This window comes from Centruroides vittatus, unplaced genomic scaffold (assembly GCF_030686945.1).
Source record: "Centruroides vittatus isolate TY-2023 unplaced genomic scaffold, ASM3068694v2 contig_549, whole genome shotgun sequence".
In the NCBI taxonomy this organism is placed as follows: domain Eukaryota; kingdom Metazoa; phylum Arthropoda; class Arachnida; order Scorpiones; family Buthidae; genus Centruroides; species Centruroides vittatus.
In genome coordinates, this window is record NW_027122325.1 from 3,091,314 (window position 1) to 3,117,769 (window position 26,456).

Below are 26,456 nucleotides of genomic sequence, written 5' to 3' on the forward strand. Positions count from 1 at the left end.
AGAGAAAAGGGCAATGCTATTGCAAGTTCGATATAAATACTACTCTTTCCATGCAAAATATATTCATATTACTCAACTGATATATCTTATTTTGTCTCACTTATGCTTTTAGTTTGCGCTAATTCCTTTTTATAGAAAATTATTTTTTCATTATTTTATTATTATTATTTTGAATTTTTGTGTTCTTTCAAACTCTTGCACCTCTAGTGAACCTAATGGGAAATCTTCCACTGAATGTATACATATACCACGTATATTTTTTCTCAAAATGCTTAAACTAAAAGTGAAATTTAAATCAATCAACTTTATTTACATGAAAGCTACTTTTATTACGACTATTAGAGATATACTCTTATTTTAACTTTCGCATTTAATTAGGGAATCTAATTTTGAATTTTTAATAGCATACGACAACGCAATAATTCAAAGAAATTTAATTTATTTACATTTTTATATTACGTTATATTTTTTAAATTTTTTTTATTACTTTTTCAAATTACTATTCTTGTGGATGAACGGAAAATTTAATATCAATTACACATTTGTTTTCAATTTTCATCATTTTGTTATATAAATCTTCCGTTTTTAATAATTCTGTTATGTATACTATAGTAGAATAAATTATAATATGTACTTAAAAAATGTAAACTGCAATTTAAAAATGATTAAAAAAATAAATAAATCAAATTTTTATTTATCTCAGTATTAATGGTAAAACACTAAAAACTTTATACAATTATTTCATGAAAAACATTTTTAAATTGTTAAGTTTTTCATAGTTTTACTGTTATTAAAAAGTCTAGAAATCAACCAAAGTCATATTATTTTTAAAAATTTGAGAAAAAGGACAGACAGATATTAATAGAAAATTAATGATTATTATAAATATTTTGCGTGTCACTTTTCAATAAATGTTTTAATTATAAAAATGAATTTCAAATTCTTTAGAATTTATCCTGAATTATATTTTTCACTAATAAGAATCTGTTGTGTTATAATTTACATATATATTATTTTAAATTATTTAAATCTGCCGGAAATGTAGTTCCTCGTATTTCTGTAATGTATTTAATAAAGATTTCTTGAAATTTTATATATTTTGTTTGCATCTTAATTAAGATTTAAAATATAACGTATATAAATAATCGTAATGGATTTGCAATCGATTGTTACAAACGCTGTACTTCTCATACTTTGTTAAGCAATTTTACTATTATTCCAGAGTTGTTTTGATTAATTTAATAATTTTTTTACTAATTTTATTCTCTTCAATTCTGATCCTTTATTTAGAACTAAACTATTAGAAAAATTAAAATATAAAGTAATATTATTTTATGTTAAATTAAGAGGGGAAAGCAACTTTATCATTAACTTAGATTGTAGCTTTTCATCAGTATGAAAATTTATAAAAAGTTAATTTAACAAATGGATTCAGATACTTTTAATTAATCTTGTTTCGAAAATAAATATTCAATTATTCGTTACAAAACAGTATGAAACCAATCAAATATTCCAGCAGATAAAGCCTAAGTAATTGTGATTATTAGACACTACAATCATTTAAACATCAAATATAAAATTTTACGTTTTCAATATTTAAAAGGTTTAATAACACGTGCATACAGTTATTGATATCAACATTTAAGTGTATCCAATTTCTGGATTAAATCATTGATTGCTCAATTTAAATTTAATAAACAAAATATTCATTAGAGAAGAGATAAATTGCTTTAGCTACTTCGCATTTGAAAACTTTGTAATAACCTAAGTAGAGTCATTGATCGTATTTCTGCCTCAATAATGTTTATCTTCTCTACGAAAAGTATTCTTCGATTAAGCCAGTTTTCGTTTATTAATTTAAGAAGCGACTTTCATTGATTAACTAGAGTTTAAATCTTTCAATTAGTTTTATCTTATCTTATGCATCAAATATTCTTGTTATAATCATTCCTTTTAATCTGTTTTTTACCTCCTCCCGAAACACGTACAATTTTTATATTTTGAGCTGAATACGATGCATTTTATATCATTTCATCCGTACGTTACATACAATAAAAGATTTTGAAGTAGGGTGAAAAAATGTTTATTCAAATTTGTAAAAATTTAAAAATACAATTAAAACTGATTCAAAATTCATAAAATAAACTTTATATAATTCAGTTGTGGATTGCTAGTACCCGGACAGACAATCGGATGGTCGAGCCGGCTAAGGCGTTAACCTACGAGATCGAATTCGAGCATTAGAAAAACTTCAGGAATTTTTCATGGGCGGTCTGTTCCGTCTTTCATCCCGTACCCTCCCCATTGTGGGCCTGGCCGAAACCACGATAAATATACCATACGATGGAGTTTGGAAAAGTACTCGCGACAATGTATTGCGAGTGTCTAAATCTTCCTTTTAAAAACAAAAATTTATACTATAAAATATGAGTTTATTAAGTATTAAAAAATTTTTTAAATAACATTAAGTGTCCAAGACCGTGAAATACTTTAATCGGAATATTTTAAATGTCAGAAATTTAGACAATAGATAACAAGATCAAGTTAGCTATTTTATTTAATATTAAGGATCTTATGCATTTTTACCACTACCGTATTTTACTTCCATTAATTAAAATTAAATTGCATCTGGTTTTTATCTGCTATAAGCTCTAATACTTGAATATTTTCGCACGCTATTTTCATAACGTTAAGATATTTTCTTCTTTTTTTATTAATTATTAATAATTAATAATTAAGTCTAAGTAATGATTGGTTATAACCTCGTTTAAAATTAAAATAAAATAAAAATTCTATATTATCAAATTGTAACATTTTAAAAAGTTGTAAGTCGATTTAAATGTATAAATAACTTTTTTAAATTTCATGGAAATAAGACAGTTTTTAAAGTCAGGAAAATCAAAATCCTACTTAAAATGTCAAAACGTTTGTTTATTTTTATCCAAAGATATCTTCACTCCATTCTAAGCAACAATATTTCGTCGGACAAAGAAAAACTTTTCTCTATGAAAGTGTGACATGTTATTTTATTGAAAATAGTTCAATCATATTTCTCAGAAAACTGTACTGTTGTATCATTTTTATTTTTACGCTTAGGGCAGGCGCGATATCAAGGAATCAATTTTGTAGCAAAGTTCGCATTCTACGAAAAGCAGATGTAACGAAAAAAATATATTTTCGGAGATTAGGGAATATAAACAATAAGGCGACAGTTCGGTCGTTGTGCGATGTAGTACGCGGTATGAATAGTTGCAGTAAAAATGCTGCAGAGTATTTCTAGAAATGACACGAGAAAATACTGTCTGCTGCAGTGTAATATAATAAAATAATTTTCTTTTTTTGTTTTATATAATACTAGTAACATTGTTCGATTTTGCGTTTTTATAATCATATATTTTTAATGAAAAATAATTATAATGATAACTTAATACTACTCGTTTGTTTATTACGTGTAAATTGACGTAAATTTAAATTTAATACGTAGAATTAGATTTATTAACAGATATAGATCAGTTTTGACATTAAAGTTCATATTTTTTAGATTCTCATTATTACAATAAAACAATTTTCAGTACTAATTATTTCTGATACAAAAAGTATTACAGAATTTCGATTTTATATTAACATATTTTCTTTATTATTTTCTTTTTCTCGACGATAAAAAGGATGAATCGTCACGTTCTCTCAATTAAAATAAAAAAATAATTGTTTTTAATAAATCTTTAGGTTATTAATGATTATTGAAAAAATTTAAATAGATAATATGTAAATATGAATTATTTATGATGTATTTAATATATTATAGGATTATAAAGGAAAGAGTTAGGTCAAAAAAATTTCCCTTAAATCTATTAGGGCTACACAAGATAAATTCGTATGATATAAATTATTTCAAAATGTTTAAAAAATAAAACCGATTTGCATTAAACATTAAAATAATGTCAAGTAAACAGTTAGGAAATAAAAAGTGAAGATGAAATATGATTTCTAATGATTTATTTTATGCTATAATTTTTTATCAAAATTTTCACCGAAACATAAAACATAGCGCACTTCTTCTAAATATTGATATATAAAATATAAGAAATGTTAATACGAGGTATAATATATTAGACCTCTACATAATAACTTTTTGTTCTAGGCCAACAAGTTTTATTCGAAATATAATACAACTATGTAATTATATTTTGAATGAAACTTGTTGACAGATTTATAATAGCATATAAAAATTAATTTTATGATAGTATAGTAGTTTCTAAAAATTTCACTAAAATCTATTATTTATTGACAATAAAAAATAGTTCAAAATATAGATGTCTAGTAAATAGAGTTTTAGAAATATTTATTTACGAGAACCGATTATGTCGTGCAATTTATCACAGAAAAACGTTTGAGAAACACTACCCTAGAGATCGAACACTTTAACTTCTGAAACTCGTAGAAAATGGACGACAGCTGAAATATCTCGAAAATTCTATAAATTATATTTATGACAAGAGTAAAAATATAGGCCAAAATTGTTTTACTACGACAAACATTTTACTAAAAATTCTCTTAATACAAAGTATAACTTTTGATTTTTAAATAGAAAAAATGTGTAAGTCTGGTGTAACATTAAGTCTATTAATTAGACATTACACAGATTGATCATAATTATAATTAACAGATTTTCTATGCTTATAAAATAAGTTTAAACTCAAGACACTACTTACAGTATAGATGTATTATCAAACCCCTTGATACCGTCTTCGCTTCTCATGCCTCGTTTAACCTAATCTTGTATATATTGATTATTGATTAGGGAACAATTCCGAAAGCATGCTTACAGTATATAGAGAAATCCCACATCCGTGTTTAATGATAGGATAAGATACAAAAGCTATTTATAGTACCACGTTTCTTTATAGTCAAAGTTCAATTATATCCGGTCGAGGAGAATGCGACAATCAAAGAAAGTATCTTTCTTAAATTGACAAGTTTAATAAAGCTGTCAACTTAATATGTTAAACGTTTTAACTGCAAATTTTTTGTTTTATCGATCGTAATAAACGCCATGTTTTTTCATAATTTCAATTCTCTTCGGGATAACTGAATCTTGGTAATTTAATAATAACCAACAAATGTATTGTATTAATGTTGATAAAAAAAATTTACATTGCTCATGAAACTTTTTTATTAATATATTTTAATTGGAGCTTAAATGAAGTTAAATATATATATATATTTTAAAATTAATTACTGTTATTATGATTAGGTTTTGTGGGTTGTTTAAAGCAACAGTGGACAGAAACTTTTATTAATGTCTCTAAATATTGGCAAAAAAAGAGATTAAATAATTATAATGTCAACTTAATGGAACAAATGGATAAAACTGGAATGATTCCTTCGGAAGAGCATAAGAAATTAGAAGAACCTATTTCATTTGATGAATTTCGACCAGGAGTAAGTATTCCGATAGTTTCAATGTGTATGTTGAATACAAATTACACTTAGAGTAAATGTTTAATGATATATATTTTTTCTCTTTTACTTAAATTACAGTTAACAGATGAAGTGTCTATGAGCGGATTTAATTTTAAAGGAGACAGTCTAATATTACGACTCGTTAGGAAAAGTGATTTTAAAACAGAAGTATTTCTTTATCTACATCTAAATGGCAAAGGTAGCTTTCAGCTACCTTTTCTTCCGGATAGTCGAGCCTTCAGTTCCGATGCAAATGAGTTTAGTTCTTGTGGTTTAAAAATTAAATGTTTATCTCCTTTAAGAAAATGGAGAATTAGCTACAATGGATTTCTTAAGTATTTCATGAATTTCTGTTAATTAATGCAACATTCTTTATAATTAATTTTCTTTTTAACATTTCAATTAACATTTTAGAAAAATGAACACTGATAAAACGCAAGAAGAAATGATTCATGTAAAGTTTTCTTTCTTGTAAGTTTCCGAAAGTAATCAATGTATTGATTATCTTCAGAAATTAAGTTTAATGTGTCTTCTCTTTAAATTTTTTAGATGGTTGTCAATCAGCATCTCTCACGACTTTCAAACCGATTTTAATTCCTCCTTATTATCAGAATCAATGTGTCAAAATTTTTCGCTATTTCCTTACAGTAATTTAAACAAGTAAGACATTATTTTTCAATTAGCCATGATTTTTATAAGTATAAATAACAATCATAAGTCAATAACAAAACGGAATTTTTACTAATTTTTCAGATTTAAAAACATATTTAACAATTACGAGCAATGGGGAAATTATATCGGAACAATTTCTATAGATAACAATGAAGAAGAAATGCATCTTTGGGGTCCACGTCTCAGAAACCGAGGTATTATTTTTTCCCTTTATCACTGTACAAACTCTTATTATTGCTACTTTTATACATTTAGCACTAAGGGATTTAATCCTACTTGAAATGCAAATTTCTATCAGGTTTCATTTCCTCCTGCTAAAAAGCTATAAATGTAATGTAAATCGAATTTATTAAAGATTAAATTTCGACTTAAATTACTCTAGTGTAAGTGTAATGCAAATCACTTACTCGTTTTGTTTGCAGGAGTTTTGGAATGGAACCAAATCGGGGATTATGTTAAAATATATGGTTATTTCAAGGTAATTTTTGATATTTCTAAGACCTTAAACCCGTTCTAGGATTCTTTAATAAAAATTATTTATATTTAGGATGGAACGATGTTTAATTTAGGGAAGTTAAACAGTCCTGGAACATTTACAAAGTAAGAAAACAAAATAATATTTTTTCACTTGAATTTTATTCTATTCGTGATATTTTCTTTAATATCTTGCAGTTTGAAGTACGGTTATGTAATTCGACCTAATCGATTCAAACATCCTATAGAGTCTTGTTATTTTGGTATTACTTCAAAGGGAGAGAATAATATTCAGCGCAAATTGATATTCCGAGCTGGTTTGTTACATTGAAATATTATTTTCGTTTATATTTGATCAAATTCGATTTAATTTAGTAAATATGTTTGGAAAAAAATGTGTTTTCTTAATATTTCAGCGGGAAAATGCTATCTAGTCGACTGTAAACAATTAAGTGAAAACAGTGAAGTGTTTTATGGAGGAAATGGAGAAATTAAAAGCTGTATACGGCTCGCAAATTATACTTTAGAAGAAACGGAAGGGAAAGGATATATCGAATTCGGAGTCAGGTAATTAATTCAAATCAAAATATATTTTTTCTTTTATATATTAAACAGTAAGCTGTTTCTTTATGACTTAAATATTTAAATCGAAAGAAAAATATTAAAGGAAAATAAAATCAGTTTTATTTTTTTATAGAAATGAAACTGAGATGCCACAACCGTTGAGTCATATATATCCTTGTTTACTTCGCGAGAATGGTAATTCAATTTTAATTAAATTTCCTTTTTTATTTTAATAATAATTAATTTATAATTAGTTATATTCAAAAATAAAATGATTAATTAAATAATTAAATTTTATTTTTCTAGATTTAGTAAAATTAGATCAGGAAATACCTTTTGTTGTGGATATCAATGAGAAAATATGTCGAGATGACAGAATTTCTGGTGGAAAAGGGTCTTCTTTGGCTATGCTTTGTAAATTATTAAGTATACAGAAAGGCGTAAGTTTTATTTATGTATTGTTATTACTTTTTTATCATTTATCTGTATTATTACAACGCTATATGACTTTGTTGCAGGCACTCCATTCTAATATAAAAGATAAATTTCTTGTACCGAAAGGGATAGTTATTACTACTACTGCTTATAAACATCACATTAAAAGCCATAATTTATCATCAAAAATTGCATCTCTATACAAGTATGAGTTTTAAAATTGTTAATAGTCAAATTATTTACTTTAAATAAGTAAATTGTGACTCTAATATGTTATGCAAATAATATTGGAAATAAGAAGAAAAATATAAAATCTGTTGTTTATTGTTATCCACATTCCTAAGTAGATTAAGATATATTAGAATATATACGCAAACATTAATTATATTTTTCAGTAACAAAATTTAATTATAAAAGTGAATTTATTATTTATAACCAGTAGTGTTTTCATTTGTAATTAATTCATTAAAAATGTACTCAATTAAATTTACGAGCGATTTTCATTTGCTTCCGACTGTTGAAGTATCTGTTCCAGATAAAATAATTAGTTTCTAGCAAATGTTATTGAGATAAAAGTAAATTTATCGACTCATGACCTATCACTACTGTATTTTAGTCTATAAAATGTGCAATACTTCAAACCTAAATTGTTTAATATAATATTGATATTATAATGTTTTATTATGACAACATCTTAATAATAATATTTTAACAGTTGTAGAAATCCTAAAAAGTTAGAAGAAATATGCAAAGAGTAAGTAACTTAATCGTAAACATAATTTAACTTATTTATAATATTTTGATTTTAGTAAATAAATTTTAAATGTATATTATTGTAATATTTTAAGATTAACTGATGAGTTTTCTAAGACGACTCTTTCTGAAAATATCAAACAAGCGATTAAATATAAACTGGAAGAATTATTTTCTGAAGAATTTCAGAATGTACCATTTGCAGTGCGCTCTTCGGCTTCTGGTAATTACGAAAAGAACTAAATTTAAAATCTTGGTTTTAATTTAAAGATACTAAATCATCATAAATTATAATAAATAAAATTAATTGACTGATTCAGGAGAAGATAGCTTAGAGACTTCCGCAGCAGGCCAATGGATACATATCTTGGCATCAGTTCCATTGATCAGGTAAGAGTTTATCTCTAAAGAATTCTCTTGAATACGATGGCAGTCGTTATTTTAAAAGTTATTGCTGCAATATACACCAATCTACTTCAGACTGAACTAACGTTATTTAAATTTATACGTTTCTGGATAATTTATTTACGTCTCTTATCTCATAATTTTGCAATGAGTAAATTTTTATTCTATTATAAAAAGTAATATTTATTGTTATAAGCATCTAAAGACCATAAAGAATATATTTTTAGATATTTCATCATGTGGTTAAGTGTTGGAGTTCTCAATTTTCGTACGTTGCTGTAAATTATAAAAGGTAAATGAATTAAATAAATTTGAAACCACATAAAAAGTTGTGCTGTAGAAATATTTACATAGTAAAAATAATAATTTATATTACATATATATTATGGATGGCGTAATCGAGCGACATAAATTGCATTTATTTGTAATTTAATGTTTTAAATATACTGTACTAGTTCATGCGTAAAACATACACCAGACGGTATATATAGACCAGACATATAGGCCCTTCGTGACACTTCATATTGACTGTACAAACTTCTAAGTTATATTTACAAAATTAATTTTCGAATTAAATAAAAAGTATAATATAAAATAAATACCAGACGTATGTTGATGTATGGGCCCTTTGTGACCCTTTATTGGATCTTACTGTATAATATGGTCTTGGAATGCATTTCGGGACTTTTATTCCCTCCTCAGCCAATCCCAGAATCTTGAAATGCATCCCAAGACTATGTTATACTGTAAGATCCAATAAAGGGTCGCAAAGGGCCCATACATCAACATACGTCTGGTATTTATTTTATATTACACTTTTTATTTAATTCGAAAATTAATTTTGTAAATATAACTTAAAATTAAAGTGTAAGTTGAAGCATTTTTAAAATAATTATGACAATCGTAATTAAATAATTGATATTTTTTGCCATAGACAAATGGGCCAAATTTTAGACAGTAATATGGCTGTAGTAGTACAAGAAATGGTACCTGCTCAAATTGCAGGTGTTGCATTTACCTGTGATCCTGTAACAGGAAATCCAGCATGTATCACCATTACAGCTAATTATGGTTTAGGAGAGGTATTTATTGATTTAAGTATATCAGCTGATTTATTTAATCAATTTTTTCTCTCTTGTAAATATTAATATTTAGAAAAAAAAAACGTTTATTCCATTTAAGTCTGTGGTATCGGCTTCCAGCGAACCCGATACAGTTATACTAGAAAGAAACTTTGATAATACATTATTCATCAAGTCTCAGACAATTGGAGAAAAACGTATAAAAATTCAGATGTCAGGTACATTCGTTCTAAATAAAACGTATTGTACAATTGAAAACATAAAAATAATGTTTTTTTTTTTTTTAATTTAGGTGGAGGAGGTACAATAACTGAAAATGTTACAGAAGAGCAAGCAAAGTTATGCTGCCTACAACCTGAAGATTCATTAAGAATAGGACATGTTTCTATTTTAGTAGGTTAAACTCTATTAAATGATTTCAAGAAAAAAATGTTTTGTAAGACCAATTTTTAGAGATGAAATTATTTAACGGCGTTTTTCGCTTTTTATCAGATTGAACAATGCTTTGGAAACCCGAGAGATATTGAATGGGCGATTGTGAATAATCAAATTTATCTTTTGCAGGTATTACCAAGAATAAATTGTTTTGCATTTATTCTATATTTTGAATGATTAGCGATATGTTTTCCATATTTTTAATTTGTCATATACTTCCATTGCTATTTTAACATTCTTTTTAAAAATTATATTTTTACTAAAGAAAATATTTGTTTTTTTTTTTCATTTAATCATGAAGTTTGTTTAATTCATTATCAAGTTTTTATAAATAAAAATCAATTAAATCAAAATTTAAAAATTTCAATTAATTATTTAGGCAAGACCTATTACCACTCAAGACCTAGAGACAGAATTTGAGATAACTCACGAACTGGATTCAGGTCATTTGACTGATAATGAATATATAACTAAAGCTAATGTTGGGTAAATACACTATTACTCTTTTATAATTTATAACTATATATTAATAATTATAAATACTTACCAATTAATTTTTTAAATCAAATTTTCATGTTTTTTATAAATACAGCAGTACTCAAAATATTTAATTATTTGTAACTAAAGCTCATAAAATTTGAAGAATTTTATTTTGTATTAGCTATAAATATTTTGTTTTTAATCTTATTTATACAGTACAAAGAAAGGTTAATGTTACCTATGGTTCCAAGATGGCGGCTCGTCTCTGATTCCAGCAAATGGAAGAAGGGAAAACAGTGGGGACGCACGTTCTAACCTAACCTACTATTCTAATAAATTACCATAATTATTACCAACAAAATTATTAGAATAGGTTAGGTTAGGTTAGAACGTGCGTCCCCACTGTTTCCCTCTGCTGGAATCGAGACGAGCCGCCATCTTGGAACCATAGGTAACATTAACCTAAAGGAATGTAAAGCAAAACTGTAATTTACAATACTGAACTAAATATATTCTTTTGGCAATATTTATTAAATCGGATTATACAAAAATAAGATATCCGACTTCCACCGAAGATTCTGAAATACATGAAAGTGTCAGAAAATACATAATTGAATATAAGTTTTTCTTCCGCTTTTATTGTAGATAAGAATAGTTTAATATTTTATCAGAATTCTTCGAGTTTTGAAAATTGTAGCATAACATCGAAATGAAGCAGATAAAATGCGTGGTTAATTCTTAGGGTGATGCTGAATTCAAAGCATTCTCGTTTGCAAAACGAGTTCATTCACTTCAACGCACGTTGTGAGCGAATCGCTCGTAATATTGAGTTCTCTCTCTTTGAACTCGTTTGCATGACAAACGTTCGCTGAATGACTACAAACTGCAATGTCATGTTTAAGTCATTGAGACGGAAAAATCAACCAATTGCGACTATTTTTGTCAAGTTAACAAATATGTAATGAGTTAGTTATCGTTATATATTGCTTCACTAGTCAATTAGAACTGTCATAATTTAACTAATACATTAGCTTTTTTAAACCATGGTTCATTCTGTGTACTCATAAGTTTAACTTTATTTTAGGCTTTTAGCTTATGTATTTTTATCTGTTTAATATTAACTAATGCTAGAAGATTTTGAAAGAATTTAAATATCAATGTGAAAAATCGATATTTTTATATCTAATTAAATACAGAAATTTGAATAAATTGGAAATTTAAAAAAAAATTGCCGATTCAACCAGATCAATAAGCCTTAGATAAATTCTTTACGAATTGTTACAACTTCACAATTACACGTGAAAAAAAAACATAAGTAAAAAAGTTTGTTTGTTATATAATTAAAATTAAATTTATTCTTTAAATGAAAGAATTAAGTTACTATATTATAAAAATTATCAACCGTATATAATTTAATATCAAAATTAAAGCACGTAGCTTTACTTTCATTTAAAAATAATCATTTATTCGTTAAAACTTAAACACATTCACAAACTTCACCATGTAATTGTAACAATTAATTAATCATATTACGTAAAATTTAAATTTATTAATTCTGTCGATAAATATAGATTACTCGAATAAATCTCGTTTCTAAAAACGAAAATAAGAAAAAAAAACGATTCTGATTTTTCTTTGCGATCCACCGATTGTCGTTAAGACTCAAAGGTTAAATTTCATCCACTCCTAATTAAGATAGGTATATCCTGAAAATTTCAGCCTTCTAAGTCCGATAACAATGATCTGTTAGGGGTAGCCCCACACACCATCCTCTCTATTCTGAAACCCCATAAACTTAACCAAATGTAGAATTAAATTAGCATTAATTAGATGATACATATGGTTGTTTTTGTGGGTGAATTAATGAATTTTACATAAATCTAATTAAATTCTACAATTGGATATGTTTATCGGGTTTCAGAGGGGAGAGAATCGTGGGTGGAGTCCACTCTCTAAAACATCATGATATATTGGTATTGGACTTAAGGATGTCCTGAATGCTCTGACAGTTTCAGCCCTCTATCTTAATTAGATGAAATTTGAGGACATTATATAAAGCAAATTAAATAAAAGCGTTTAAAAAAGAATATCAAGTAATATTTTAAAAAGTTTAATAATCAATCATATTCGTATGATTGATTATTAAACTTGAATAATCATCTTGAATAACGAAATTATATTCATATTGGAATTGGTTCTTCATCATTACTCCAGTATATTCTAATAGGTTTCACTATTTTCAAAACTTATCACAAATTGAAAGATCCATAATATTCATCTATCGAGAAGGTAGAATTTTCTTGGAGAGTTATTTCTGTTCTGTTATATAATGTAGATAAAGCTGTTCTCTTTGTCATAATTACAGACATTGTTCATCTGTATGGAAGAGATTAAAATATAATCGTTCCATTATTTCATCAACCTATTCATATATTGCTTTAATCTGCTCCTAAAAGAAGCAGACTTTTCATTGTTTTTGTGAAAATATACATCTCTCGGCAAACTGTGGCGTTAATTTATATTCAGTCGACTTTCAACTGTCGTAACACTCACTTTTAAATTAACACACGTTCTGGGGCTTGTAGAAAGCTGTATTTTTAAAATTCTGATTAAAAATTTCTTTTGGAGTGGTTATGACAAATTCTTAGATTTCTTGCATAAGAATCTGTTTCAGCTAGCTTAGTAACTGAAATAACTGAAAAATGTTTGACTATTTACAAAAATCTATTATGATATAGATGATTCTTGCTTTGTGGAAATATGTTAGAAAAGAGCCATGGTTATCTAAAAATATGTCTTACGCGAATGTAATAATTAAATATTATATAGTATCTTTTATTTCATCAATAAATATTAAAATCCTATTATACTTTATATATAAAATATCTTTTATATTTATTGTCAAATGCAACAGTGATTTTCCATTCATGATCTACCATAATCAGTAACAAACGTTTATTTCAAAATGATGATTGTGTAGTTTTGAGTTCTGTTGTATTTTAATTAAAATCTCAGAATATTAAATTAATAACTTAAAATGTATTTATGATATATCTTATTTCTATAAAAAAATTTTCTTTATTGTGTACTTTACATATTATTATTAGAGAAGTCATGCCCAATGCATTATCTCCCCTTTCCATATCGACAGTAATTAAATCACTCGATCTAGGATTCCAGGTAACTTTCTTTGGCTATTAAAAGGCCCCAATTTATATTTTTTCTCATTAATTAACACTTTAATAATTGTCAACCTCTCAAGGCAGAAATGTTTAAAGAAAAATTTTCGTATAATGTATATATCCCTGAATCAAATTATGCCCTTCCAACAAACTTTAATCATTGTTTTATATCAATTATCGATGTAAGTTTTCTTCTTTTTTTCGAATTATATAATAATATAATTAAATCCGTATTTTAAATTAATATAAATCTAATCAATGAATAAACGATAATTTAGGTGGTTATGAGAAAATGTAGTGACGAAGCTAGTGAGGATAGTTTCGGTTTGGAATTATCTCTTTTTGGAAGAATAGTGGATAATCATAAAGAGCTACAGTCTTTTGCAATTCATCGATACGGAACAACTTCCAAGCTGAAAAATATACTGGAACTCATCAGTATTTTTTGGGTAACAGATTAATTTTTTAAAAATCTTATTAAAATCTTCAGTGAAATGATTCTGCGATCGTTTCCAATAAGCACAAAGAATAAACTTTCTAATAGATTTAACATAATTTTGAGAACTTAACTAAACTAGACAATTGCTCGCTATTAAAAGACTAAAAGAAAATATAGATCTACTCAAATTGTAGAATTTCTCTATTATTTGTTGCATTTAAAACTTAGCCGTTCGAACAATAACGAAGATCATCGAGCATTTCTTTTAGACAGTCTCATAAATTTCATTTTTTTCCTAATAATTTCTTATTTCTTTAAGATTAAGCTATTAGTAATCAAATATGAAATTATCTAAAGTACTAATCCTCGCAGAATCATGCATTCCCTTATAAGCTTATGTACTGTACATGAAATTCAATTCGAAATTCATTTACTTTTGATGTTAACTTTTTTGTTATTGGTTCAACATTGAAATAGATTAAGTCAGTCAATCAGTTTATCTGTCTCTCTTTAAGAGCAATGTTTAACATGTAACAGAAAAATTTCAATCAAAACAACTGTTTCATACAAAACACTTATCACAAAATGATTTTGATAGATTTGCTTTGCGATATACAGTACATATTTGTTATCAGCAATGAAAAAAATTACAGCTGGAGATATAAATAAATGAAATTTCGAAGCGATATTTGTAGACTTCTTTGATATAATAAATACAAATAGTTATTTAACTTATTAAAAATTTAGTTATGAACAATATGGAGAAAAATTTGTAAGTTTTTGATGTTTTTTCTCAAAAATATATTTTCTTATGCATGTAGATGAACACAATCTTAGATCATACTTGTAAACATTAAATATTAAAAGATACTAAAATAAAAATGATGCAGTACATGATATATGTAATAAACATGATAATTAAAACAGTTCAGAGTATCATACTGTAAATAAACAAACTGGTGATGTTCTAACGAAGATATGAGATAAATGAAATTCAGTATACGAAAATGTGTAAAAAATACTTGATAAATAAAAGTAGATTTACATTATGAAATCTGGACCCCGGGCGCACCAAGGAAGAGTGTCAACATTATAGAGGCACTACTAAGGAATTCGAGTTGTGTGGGCCAGCATTATCCTGTTGAAAAATGACTCATTATAGACGTATCATGCAAGGCAGCACATCTATCTGGTCGTAGGACCACCTAAACATGTCGATCAATCATTATTTATAACGACTGCCGTAGGAAATGCTTCCACGCCAAGACATCACCAGCTTTAGCAATGTAACGCTCAACAATAAAGTTGGGATTTTGGTGTATCCCACTTCTCCGTATTCGAATACGATGGCCAGCTGTATCCAGACAACCCATTATACTGTATGAATGGCGGTGCGTTAAATTTAGTGATGAAACGTTATTCGTTACTAAAGATAATGCGCCGCCATTCAGAGGACGCTCTGTTTTAATGTAAAGATAGAAGCAGCCTTCGTTAGTGCGTTAATAATAGTAGTCATAAGGAGCATCGCGAATGTAATCCAGTCTCTAAATCGCTTCTCAAAACATGTTATTTGTCTTTGAATAATAGAGAGAAAGACTGTTGAATTCGATTGCACTTACCTTGCTATTAAGCGATCTTCTCTCAAGATAGTGTGTCTGTCAATCAGAGACTTTCCAGAATATTCATGTCTCTGCCACATATGCTGCTGCTGCTGCCGTCGCCAGCAATTTCTCACAGTAAAGTCTGATCGTCCAAGATGACTGCCAATTCGGCGAAACGATTACTCTGTTTTTCAAATCCCAATGATGCAATTTTTCTCAAACTCAGTCAATTGCTCGAATGCTTCGAATGCAACATACAAGCATGCCTAGTGTAGTATAAAGATTCAAAGACGTTACCTTAACAAAAGGTTTATTTGTGTCTAAAACGCACGACTGTTATAAATTCAAATGCAGCAAGAAACAGTGCTGCCAGTCCAAGAGACACTACTGTGGGGAGAATGTTGCCACACTGTGACACTACTACACCTAGTATCCAAGAATCTCCAACAACAGGCACATTGAAAAAACCAAACGCAGTGAGCTTCTTCGAACTATTTTTATGCCATACCGGGATAGCTAATTTAAGACACTCTGCTGGCAATATCTGGCGTACAGTTGCAGTTCAACTGTAACAAGTATGCAAATGATTACTCATTTGCATACTTGTCTGAGACATAGCTATATTCTGACTTTTGCAGTAATCAGATATTTCTATCTGGGTTCACAATTTTTATTATGTCAAAGATTGTATTAATCAACATATACCGGTAGCATATTTATACGTTTATACGACTGTAACAAAAATACATAAAAATATTAAATTTTTATATAAACCTCATTTAAAAAAATGATAATTTACAATATTTTTATTATTTCATTCTTTAATAGAGAATATTATTAACTTTGCGTAAAATTTTCTTATAAACTGTACATTATTTCATTTTAATATATGTAATGTTGAAATATACTATTAAACAATTAACAAAACATAGATACCAGATACAATTTTTAAGCAATTCTTAAAATGGAAGATTATAATAAATTTATTGACTTAAGTTTAGATGTTACATTTCGTTTGTTAATACAAATTTGTATGAAAGAATTTTTAAAATGTAAACTACCGACTACCGTAGCCTATTGATAATTTTTCATCACTAAGGCCGCGACTCCACTAGCCGTAAAAGGGCCGTAAAACCCCTCACCGTAAAAGCTTTTAATCACGTGACCATGATATTTTACGACCTGCTCAGGAGTAAAATATCATGGTCACGTGATTAAAAGCTTTTACGGTGAGGGGTTTTACGGCCCTTTTACGGCTAGTGGAGTCGCGGCCTAATTGTTATTAATAACTGTAATTCAAAACTTTTTTTATTCAAAACACAAAACGTCAACATAATTTTTAATCTAATCTTTTATCATTGCAAGCATTATATAAAATTCATCTCTAACTTTATGCAAGCCTTATATTAATCCAACTTGCAACTAATCGTGCCGTTAAAAAGTATTATTTTGATCTCTCTTTTGCATAATTATTCGGGTAAAAATGATCATTTGTTTTTATTATTGGGAAAGTTTCAAGAATTGTTTTTGCTTAATGAGAAAGATCGTAGATTCATTCAGTTGCTACAAATGACAATATTTTCGAGGTTAATGTAACCCTTGGTGCCATGATGGCGGCTCGTCTCTGATTCCAGCAAGAAAACAGTGGGACGCACGTTCTAACCTAATCTAACCTATTCTAATAATTCGGTTGCTAATAATTATGGTAATTTATTAGAATAGATTAGATTAGGTTAGAACGTGCGTCCCACTGTTTCCTTGCTGGAATCAGAGACGAGCCGCATCTTGGCACCAAGGGTTACATTAACAATTTTCGATTTTAAGCCTATCTCTTATTAATAGGAAAATTTATCAATTGAAAGTAAATTGAAAATTACCAAAGAAGAAATGAAAAATAAATATCTACCAACTGATATTTTTACTTCTTCCCATCAACTTTACTCAGTCATATCTCAGAGGATCCCATTGTATTCTGAAGTAAGAAACGTTCGTTAACATAAACAGAAAATAATGTAGATTTTTCCACTAAATTATTTTAAATCTTAAAATATTTTATTAGACCAGTAATTTACATACGATTTGTTCATCTGTTTCATCTATATTGAATTCTTTCATTTTGACGGCTTTGACAAAAATCCAAGGAGGTGAATATTAAATGAAGAGATTTTTTTAATATAGTAGTGTTAAGATTTCTAATTACATATTGTATGTATTTCAGAAACTAATGAAAAACTATTTTCCGATTTTTCTAAACTTATATCTAATTGTGAAAACGTAGAAAGTATGGATGTCCCAAACGCTCTAAAAGTAAGTTTTAATGAAAATGGTATTTATTTGTGTCACCTGTACTATTTGATAACAACTGATGAATCGAATTTTATCTTTAGAATCTAGCCAATGAAATAAAAGAGAATGGAGCGAGAGAAATTTTTTTGAAAATGAGTCCAAAGGTATTTTATAAAATAATTTTTCTATTAAGATTAAAATTTTTATACAGAATTTTAGCATATTTAAAATATGATCTATAAAATTTAGTATTAGCAAATTTTACGATAAACATTCTAAAAGGAGACATTTTTAATTGTAAAAATTATAAATTACATAGCACCATAATTTAAGCTCCATTGCATGTATAGACCATTAAGGGTAAGACCGTTTAGTCATGGTTTCATTTACAGAAGCCTGAAAAACATTTGTTACAAATTATTCATCCATTGTATTCTTGCGTGTTAATTTAACGAGTTTTATTTTTGTCATTTTTATCATTCAAAAGATATAATGCAGTTTTTTTTAAATGTTTTTTCGTTTATTTTAATCAACTGAGTCTTCAAAAGGTAAGTAGTCCGCAACTCTCTCGATCTCTGAAAGGCTTGAAATTAGTAATAACTAATATTAATATATTTAATTTAAAATTGCAATAACGAAAACAGTTAATGGGAATAATTTTATTGCATTGTTCTTTAATGTACAGTACAATAAACATTATACATTACGAGTGTTTATTATAAATTATGAAATTCAAAATAAAAAATAAATTAATATTATAAAATCTAGTTTTAATTTAATCTTACCGGAATTGAAAGAATTCGTTTTAAATAAACGTGATCTAAATAGAATATTTCAAATTGAATTTCTATTGACGTACTGTACCTTTAAATAAAATTTTACTTTGCTATTAAATAATGAATTAATCGAAAGAAAAATAGCGTCGTGTATTAATAAAATAATCAAAATACAAAAGTTTCTTTGTTCACTAAAAAATTCAACGATAAATCTCATCTAATTCAACTAATGGTTTTAAAAAATTTAATCTACGAACAAGTTATAAATTACCTCTACTAGCTTTTTATATTTTTGCTGTTAAATTTTCTATAGCGAAACTCGCCAGCAGGCTTATGTTTACATTTATAATCCCATTAAAGAGACGTTGTGATGATAATTATAATTATTATGTAATAAAATTCATCTGAATTAATTATGATTTTCATTAATATTGAAAATAATATAATACCATGTAAATTACTAGTGAGAAGCTTTAAATACTAATGTAAGTCCAAAATAGTATTTACCAATTTAAATGAAATTGTCAGAACCATTCATTTGGTCTATGTCTCAGGAACTATTAATCAGAACAGCGTGAAACTTAATACACAAGCGAACACATTGCACAAGACAACAGCGAACAAGAAAAGGTACTAAGCATTTTCGTAAACTTTACGCGCAGAGAATGGTAAATATAGCACGTGATTGCGTCTTGCACGTATACACGCTTCAAGGCAATTGCTCATGCTGGATGTAACATTGTTTATCAGCTCTGCCAGAGTAAAATCTATTCTTGAACAAAGCATTTTGAAGCTTCTTGTGTGTTTTTGGTGGAGTTTGACAGAATGCAACTCGTCTTTCTAGAGCTTTCTATCTGTGAGATTTACAGTAGGTCTGGAGATATTGTTGGCCATTTCATGCGACGAATAACTTCAATGTGAAATGACTCATTGACGAGTGCGATCATATGTTCGCAGACATTATCTCCATTAAAATGAAATCTACGTCCATAGCATCTCGGAAAACTCTCGTATGGAGTTTTAAAACCTTAGCATCTTCTTACGGTAGTGGAACTAGTTAGATTGCAACAAAAGCATTACCACGCTACTGCTGTATTTATGAAAGCGGCATGTTTTTCACGAATTTATGCTTTTTAATGGAACATTCGACTATATCCTGGGTATTTTTATACTCTGGGAAGATCCATATAAAATTTTCCGCTATTTATTTTATTTATTTGTTTACTTCTTTTATGGATTAGATGATTATAGCTGTTTTTTGGAAATGAGTGTGTATATATATATAGTAAAACCTGTCTATAGCGACCACTCACGGTTCCTTCAAAAAGTGGTCTTTTAGACAAGTGGTCGTCCAATACAGATGGTGCTGTAATACCGTATTTTGCACACTTTTTAGCCATTTCAACTAAGTAAAACTCGAGGTGAGCAAAAATAAGCGAATTTTTTCAACGATAGAGCTACATTGGTAGGCCTACTGTATTTTATTCTTATCGGATAACTCGATTTACAGGAGTCGTCGTGATTTTATAAGACAGATTAATACAATACTTTCATTTTCTCGATTATAATGCACACTTTCTTTTTTTCCGATTTAATTAATTCAACTTGGTTTTTTTCGTTCCCTCCTTAGTTACGTGTATTTCGTCATCGATATACAAGCGCTTTGTATCTCTCCTTCACTTTGGTTTTGGTTTTCGTTAGTTTAATCTTATTTTAACTTTAAGAATACTGTATTTTTTTAAAATATTTAATATTTTATTAAGTACAATAAGAAAAATTATTAATTAATAATAAAATGATTTTATTATTTTTTCTCATAATACGATTTCATTACATTGTCATTGAACAATGGCGGAATCGAAAAAGGAAGGTCGCATGTACTGTACAACTGATTTTTGCGTTAATGCGTTTATTGTATTTTGAATATTTTGCGTGCGAAAATTTCTTGGATATTATTTTTCTAAAAATATCGTGGAAATAAAGTAGGTTGATACAGAAACGATTTATCGCACATGTACTGTATATAAGCGTAAAAAAAAAATTAATTAATTACATTTTATCAAACGATGAGACAGCCGATTAACTGTATCGTGTACAGTATTTTATATCCCTAAGGAAAATATTGTAGGTCTACGGTAAAATAAATTTCGTTTTCCCACAGTTAAACTTCGCAGCTAAATTGCCGTTGTGATAAACCATTTTCACTTTCTCTGATAATTTTAACACGATTTTCTAACGACAGCACTTTGCATTTCTTTCGTTTTTCGGACAATTTCGAACAAACTGAAATGAATTTCCTTTGTTGCTAGACTAATTCATTAACACTTGTACCTAATTTGAAGAGTGGGAGAAGTGCCCTAGGTGGGTTCGAACAAGAGTTTAGACTAATTCATTATATTAGGAGGGGGAAACGTTGTTGAGATGGGTTCGAACAATAGTTTAGACCAGATATATTCGCGGAAGTGGTCGCTTATTACAGTTGTTGTATGTTGTTTCGGACAAAAAATCGATGCCCGCGGTCGCGTTACACAGGTGGTCGTTTAATACGGGTAACTTATACGAAGACTCTATGTATAAACTATTCCGTGCCAGAAATTTTTGCCCGTTTTGACAGGTGCCCGTGGAATGCAGGTGGTCGCCTAAGCAGTTTTCACTGTACATATAATTGTATATATAAATGTAATAATTATTTTTATCATATTTCTTATTTACCTGTTTATTTTCACATGTATAAATGTATTTAAATTGGAAATACATAATTACAAGTTAAAAATCAATAAAGGGCTAATCACTATCATTAGGAATTAATTTCTAATTGTGAAAAAAAACACAGATGTTTGCTGGATTAATTTTATTTTACGAAGAAATAATATTATCTTACTATATTTATTTAAATAGCTAAATCGGATGGAATTCTAAAATTATATCTATGTGAAATTAACTGATAGGAAAATCATTATTAACGACTTAATGTCCCCAGAGTATTCCGGTGTTATTATATCCAAATATTCACGATATTATGATTATAATAATTAATTTATTGAAAGTATAAACGCCACTAAATTTAATTTAAGTATTGGTAATTTAACAAATAAAAAGTCCTTTTTTATTTTTAGAATTAGCAAATTTAAAAGATATTTTTAATATAATTTTTTTCGTTTTATCATTTAAACCTTTATTCATATGAGTGTATTAAAAATAGATATGAAAATTAATCAGTCTGAGAAAGTGTGGTAAACTTTAAGTCATTAATTTCCGTGTTGACAATTGCCAAATCAGCAAAATTGCATATTAGAATTATGTTATTAGTTTCAGTGTTAAATGAATTTTTAAAGCTATTTCCTTTAAAAACAAACCATTTAAACAAATTTTTTATTTCAACGAAAATTTACAAAAATAATTATGTTTTATACGGCGGTTGTATTTTTACCCAGTTAATGCTATAAATATACTATCGGAAACTCATAAAGTATCGGTTCATTGTTTGCATTATCGATGACTGCTCTTGTTTCAGTTCTATAACAAATACAGTTACATGAATGTTCTTGAAATAGAAATATGTTTACTACATTAATTAATTCTATTTTTTTTTTTTTTTTTATTCTAATATAACAAAAGTATTAGGCAAAATAACCATTCTTAATTGATCTGATCGATATCGATACTTAATTCTGGTTCATTCTTGGATCGATAATCTTCATTATTTCAAATGTAAGTTTTCGAGTAGTTTTCTTTATAAAAAAGTCATTTTTATTAGAAAATGTTCCGTTTGGTCTGAAAATAAATACTAGGAAAACCTCAGTGGACTTAGAATCGATTCACTTTTGTTCCTTAATAACACAATTCTTTCTTATACTTTTACATTTTGATTGTTTTATTTTTCTTTTAGAATTTTTACAGAATTTCTATGGCTGTAGGTAATTTAATTTCTTGAATTAATCAATTAATTGAAAAAAATACAGAAAAGTATCATTATTATTATTTTTTATTTTATTCTATTTATTTGTTGCTAAGCAAGTTCTGAAAAATCATTCGATTTTCTTTTATAAAATGTTTTCTTTCGAGTAACATCTATAAAATGTTTTCAGGAATTTTGCAAATAAATATTTTAGTATTGCAAATGAATAATAAATAAAATAATGCCAATTTAAAGCGAAAATATGTGAATAAATTTAAATTGAAAAGATTGAATACAAAAATTTAACTTTTACAATGTCAAACAGTTATAGAAACGAAAAATGCAAAAGGTATAAGAATTATAATCCGACTGTGTTATAACCACATAAGACAAAAATTATGCTAAATTTTATTTTGAAAATTATTGTTTTAAAAAGTGACTATCGTATTTCAGAATCACGATAAATAGTATATTCTACCAAGAAAGAATACGCATGATCTTAAATACTCTATGTAGGCACAGGACCAGTCATTATGTTACAAAAAGCCAAAGAGATACAAGGATGAAAGAGAAAGTAACGACAAAATAGCACATAATGCTGCTTACTGTATACATTTATGTTTCTGGTTATAATAATTTTTGGTAACCTTTCTGAATTTTTGTCTCTTTAAAAGTTTCCGTGCTTTCCTGTCACTGAAGATAATTGCCACATCCTCAGTTGATACTGTCCCATCATCTTTAATGGCCTATTATAAGTGAATGCTTCTCTTGATACATTAAAAACTCTGTTCCATCAAGAATATTCCCTGAGTTTCTTTGTAAGGTGATATGAGAAAAAATGATAAAAATTTTTATTTAAGGGGATTGACGTTCAGAACCCAATACTGAAACTACACATTGTTAAAATTCTGGGCACGCTTTTCAAAAAATAAATCTTTTGTAGAATTGAGTTGCTCTTGGAAGAACATCACGATTATACAGAGTAACAAGATGGAAGTTTGTTAATATTATTAATAAAAGAAAGTAATTCTTTTAATAGGCAAGATTAATTATATAAAACATTTTTCGTGACTTATCAACAAAGCTCAAACATCTTCAGCTTATTTTCTATGAACAACACAAGGCCGATTTACCTACTGTTTTTTCTAAATCAAGATATAAACAATTTGCAATAGCATAATAATTTTGCTGTACATTCCAACTTCATACTCGTAATAACATATTTTATGAGTAAAAACGATAATTAAAACACCTGATATCTCACTCACACTAGAAGACAAAACACAGGATGATTCTCTGTAGGAAATATTGTGCAATAAAATAAGTAATGAGAAACGACATCTTTTCATGATCATTAATAAAGATGGACTAAATATTAAAGATTCTAGACAACAGTTGTTTTTAAATTATAATACAGCTCTACACACTAAGAACATTATGATACTTAAAAAAAGATCTACAGTCCCAATTTACCATTATTAATTCAAAAAATAAATCCAGCAACAAGTTGCGTAACTTTCCCGGCAAAAAATTAAAACTGTTGTGATGTCATCTGTTATGAGATTTTCTTTTTCAAAGTTTTTATATTAATAATTATTATAAAATGGCAAACAGTTTAATATTGAGAATAGAAATGAGTTTTATTATTAACAAATACACTGTAAATGCTAATAACGAATAAAATCTTCATTAAGTCCGACCCCCACTCCAGATATGACACATGACACCCTCTATCTAGTCCACCTCCTTGACCTTTAACCACTAAAATTTAATCGCATAAATCCTCTTAATATACAAACTCCCTGCAAAATTTCAGAAATTTTCGACAAAACACACAGGAGTTAATAAGTTCATAGAGGGGATGAACAAAATCGTGCCATCCCCGCACACATCCAAACATACAGAAACCTCCCCGAATTTGTTCCATTTCTCGACGTTTTAAGGTCCCCTGAGTCCAAAAAATGTAAAAATCTAGGGGTAATTTTTGACTGATCGCCATACTGTTATATATAGAACGGGGAAAGTAATAACACCTTTAATGGTCAGTATATAAATGGTCAGTATTTAATTTGGGGAAAATGGGCGTATAACGTTAAAAACTGTTATCGTTGCTAATTTTATCTATTAATATGGAAAAAAATGTCTTAGGCGCAATCAGAAGCTGTATAGGTTATGTATCCAAAAATATATTAAAAGATTTAACAAGGCAGACATCTTACATAAGTGGTTTCCGGGAGTTATATTACCAATACAGAGTAATATGAAATCAATTTCCTATGTGTCAATGTTATTCTTTCTGGAAAATTGTTATCGTTTATATATAGCATCTGCTATTTATATAAAATAATATACATAGTAAAGTTAGCCGAAGTCTCATTCAGTGTATATTATAGACTAACTTTAATTTCGCTACTTTAATTATAAAAGCTAGTTATTTATTATAAATTACTTTGCTAAGCTTACAGTAAAGTGTTTCATTGTAACTGGAAAATGTTGACAGACTTATTTAATAGTTACGTTGATATCTAGTATTTAATGTTGCTGTCTAATTTCATATTGTTGCGGAGTGGTTTACATTTGCATGATAACTAAGTGAAAATGCTTTAAATGATAATGACAATCTCACAAATAAAAATTTAACTTTTAATTTCCAAATTTATTATAAAAGAATCAAAGGTATGACTGAAACAAATTATTAAAATATTAATTAAGTGTTAAATTTTTATTCTACTGTGTAACTTATCTAGAAAATAAAGATTGAAAAGTTAACAAAATATTCCACCATGTTTTAATGTTAAAATTTGTAGAAAAACTTTAAATTATATTATAGCCATTGTTTCAATACATGTTATCGTCGCTTTGTTAAAACGGATTAATATCACAACATATATTTCTTTGTTGATATCATTCTTCGAGATTTGCAGAAATGCAATGAACATAATAATAAATCTGTAGAAAGATTAATAATTTCATATTTGCAAAACTATTGCATAAATTCATCTTCTGTCAGAGCAAAACTAAAAGTACGAATATCATGCTTATTCATTAAAAAAGATTTATTTTTAATGTTTTTATTGCTTGATCCGCCACTGTATGTCACAAAAGTTATATTTTTAATGAAAATATGAAGACTAGATGTGCAAAATTAGTAAGTTTCAGACAAAATTTTAATGTCAGTCTGATTTTGTCGCAGCAGATTATCATAATAAACTTACATGTTTGAATGTAACAATGAATGATTTACAGTAATACCTGGTTTTTCGTTGTCTTCGGTTTTCGTCGATTGCCTCGGATTTCGTCGGCGTGCCCAAGTGACCTCGCTGCTAATTTTGCGAAAACAAAGAGCGACTCACGCGTTTTCCGGCTCAGTGTGTCATTATTTCTCATTCTGTGAGCATTACCCCGCGACGGTCCACTACTGGCCAACGTTTCCGTTCCCTGAACACTGGGAGTTCGATCGTGGGTTCGCGTGGGCTGGTCAAGTGGAGTTTTCCGGGTTTTCTCCACGTCT

General features: G+C 27.7%; 2 protein-coding genes across 6 annotated transcripts in view; one reads left to right on the forward strand and one right to left on the reverse strand.

Annotated features, from left to right (window-relative positions):
• Positions 1-4,844, reverse strand: part of LOC136978689 (coiled-coil domain-containing protein AGAP005037-like) — a 526,382-nt gene extending 521,538 nt beyond the window's left edge. For 3 of the 5 annotated variants that reach the window (XM_067274453.1, XM_067274444.1, XM_067274442.1), the window contains exon 1: positions 4,713-4,844. In XM_067274453.1, the coding sequence (XP_067130554.1) occupies positions 4,713-4,759 (47 nt within the window). In that variant the 5' untranslated portion in view covers positions 4,760-4,844. The remainder of the gene's footprint in view (positions 1-4,712) is intronic. The other 2 variants (XM_067274450.1, XM_067274452.1) reach the window with 1 other exon arrangement.
• Positions 1-26,456, forward strand: part of LOC136978692 (rifampicin phosphotransferase-like) — a 48,335-nt gene that overhangs the window by 8,529 nt on the left and 13,350 nt on the right. The window contains exons 2-28 of the mRNA XM_067274456.1: positions 5,255-5,442; positions 5,542-5,798; positions 5,878-5,934; positions 6,013-6,123; positions 6,217-6,329; positions 6,558-6,613; positions 6,683-6,735; positions 6,808-6,926; positions 7,026-7,176; positions 7,307-7,368; positions 7,480-7,613; positions 7,692-7,813; positions 8,324-8,362; positions 8,457-8,584; positions 8,682-8,751; positions 9,701-9,848; positions 9,949-10,066; positions 10,141-10,241; positions 10,341-10,412; positions 10,663-10,769; positions 13,871-13,943; positions 14,026-14,127; positions 14,224-14,394; positions 17,828-17,962; positions 18,045-18,129; positions 18,204-18,292; positions 18,373-18,435. Coding sequence (XP_067130557.1) covers positions 5,255-5,442; positions 5,542-5,798; positions 5,878-5,934; positions 6,013-6,123; positions 6,217-6,329; positions 6,558-6,613; positions 6,683-6,735; positions 6,808-6,926; positions 7,026-7,176; positions 7,307-7,368; positions 7,480-7,613; positions 7,692-7,813; positions 8,324-8,362; positions 8,457-8,584; positions 8,682-8,751; positions 9,701-9,848; positions 9,949-10,066; positions 10,141-10,241; positions 10,341-10,412; positions 10,663-10,769; positions 13,871-13,943; positions 14,026-14,127; positions 14,224-14,394; positions 17,828-17,962; positions 18,045-18,129; positions 18,204-18,292; positions 18,373-18,435 — 2,924 coding nt within the window. The remainder of the gene's footprint in view (positions 1-5,254; positions 5,443-5,541; positions 5,799-5,877; positions 5,935-6,012; positions 6,124-6,216; positions 6,330-6,557; positions 6,614-6,682; positions 6,736-6,807; positions 6,927-7,025; positions 7,177-7,306; positions 7,369-7,479; positions 7,614-7,691; positions 7,814-8,323; positions 8,363-8,456; positions 8,585-8,681; positions 8,752-9,700; positions 9,849-9,948; positions 10,067-10,140; positions 10,242-10,340; positions 10,413-10,662; positions 10,770-13,870; positions 13,944-14,025; positions 14,128-14,223; positions 14,395-17,827; positions 17,963-18,044; positions 18,130-18,203; positions 18,293-18,372; positions 18,436-26,456) is intronic.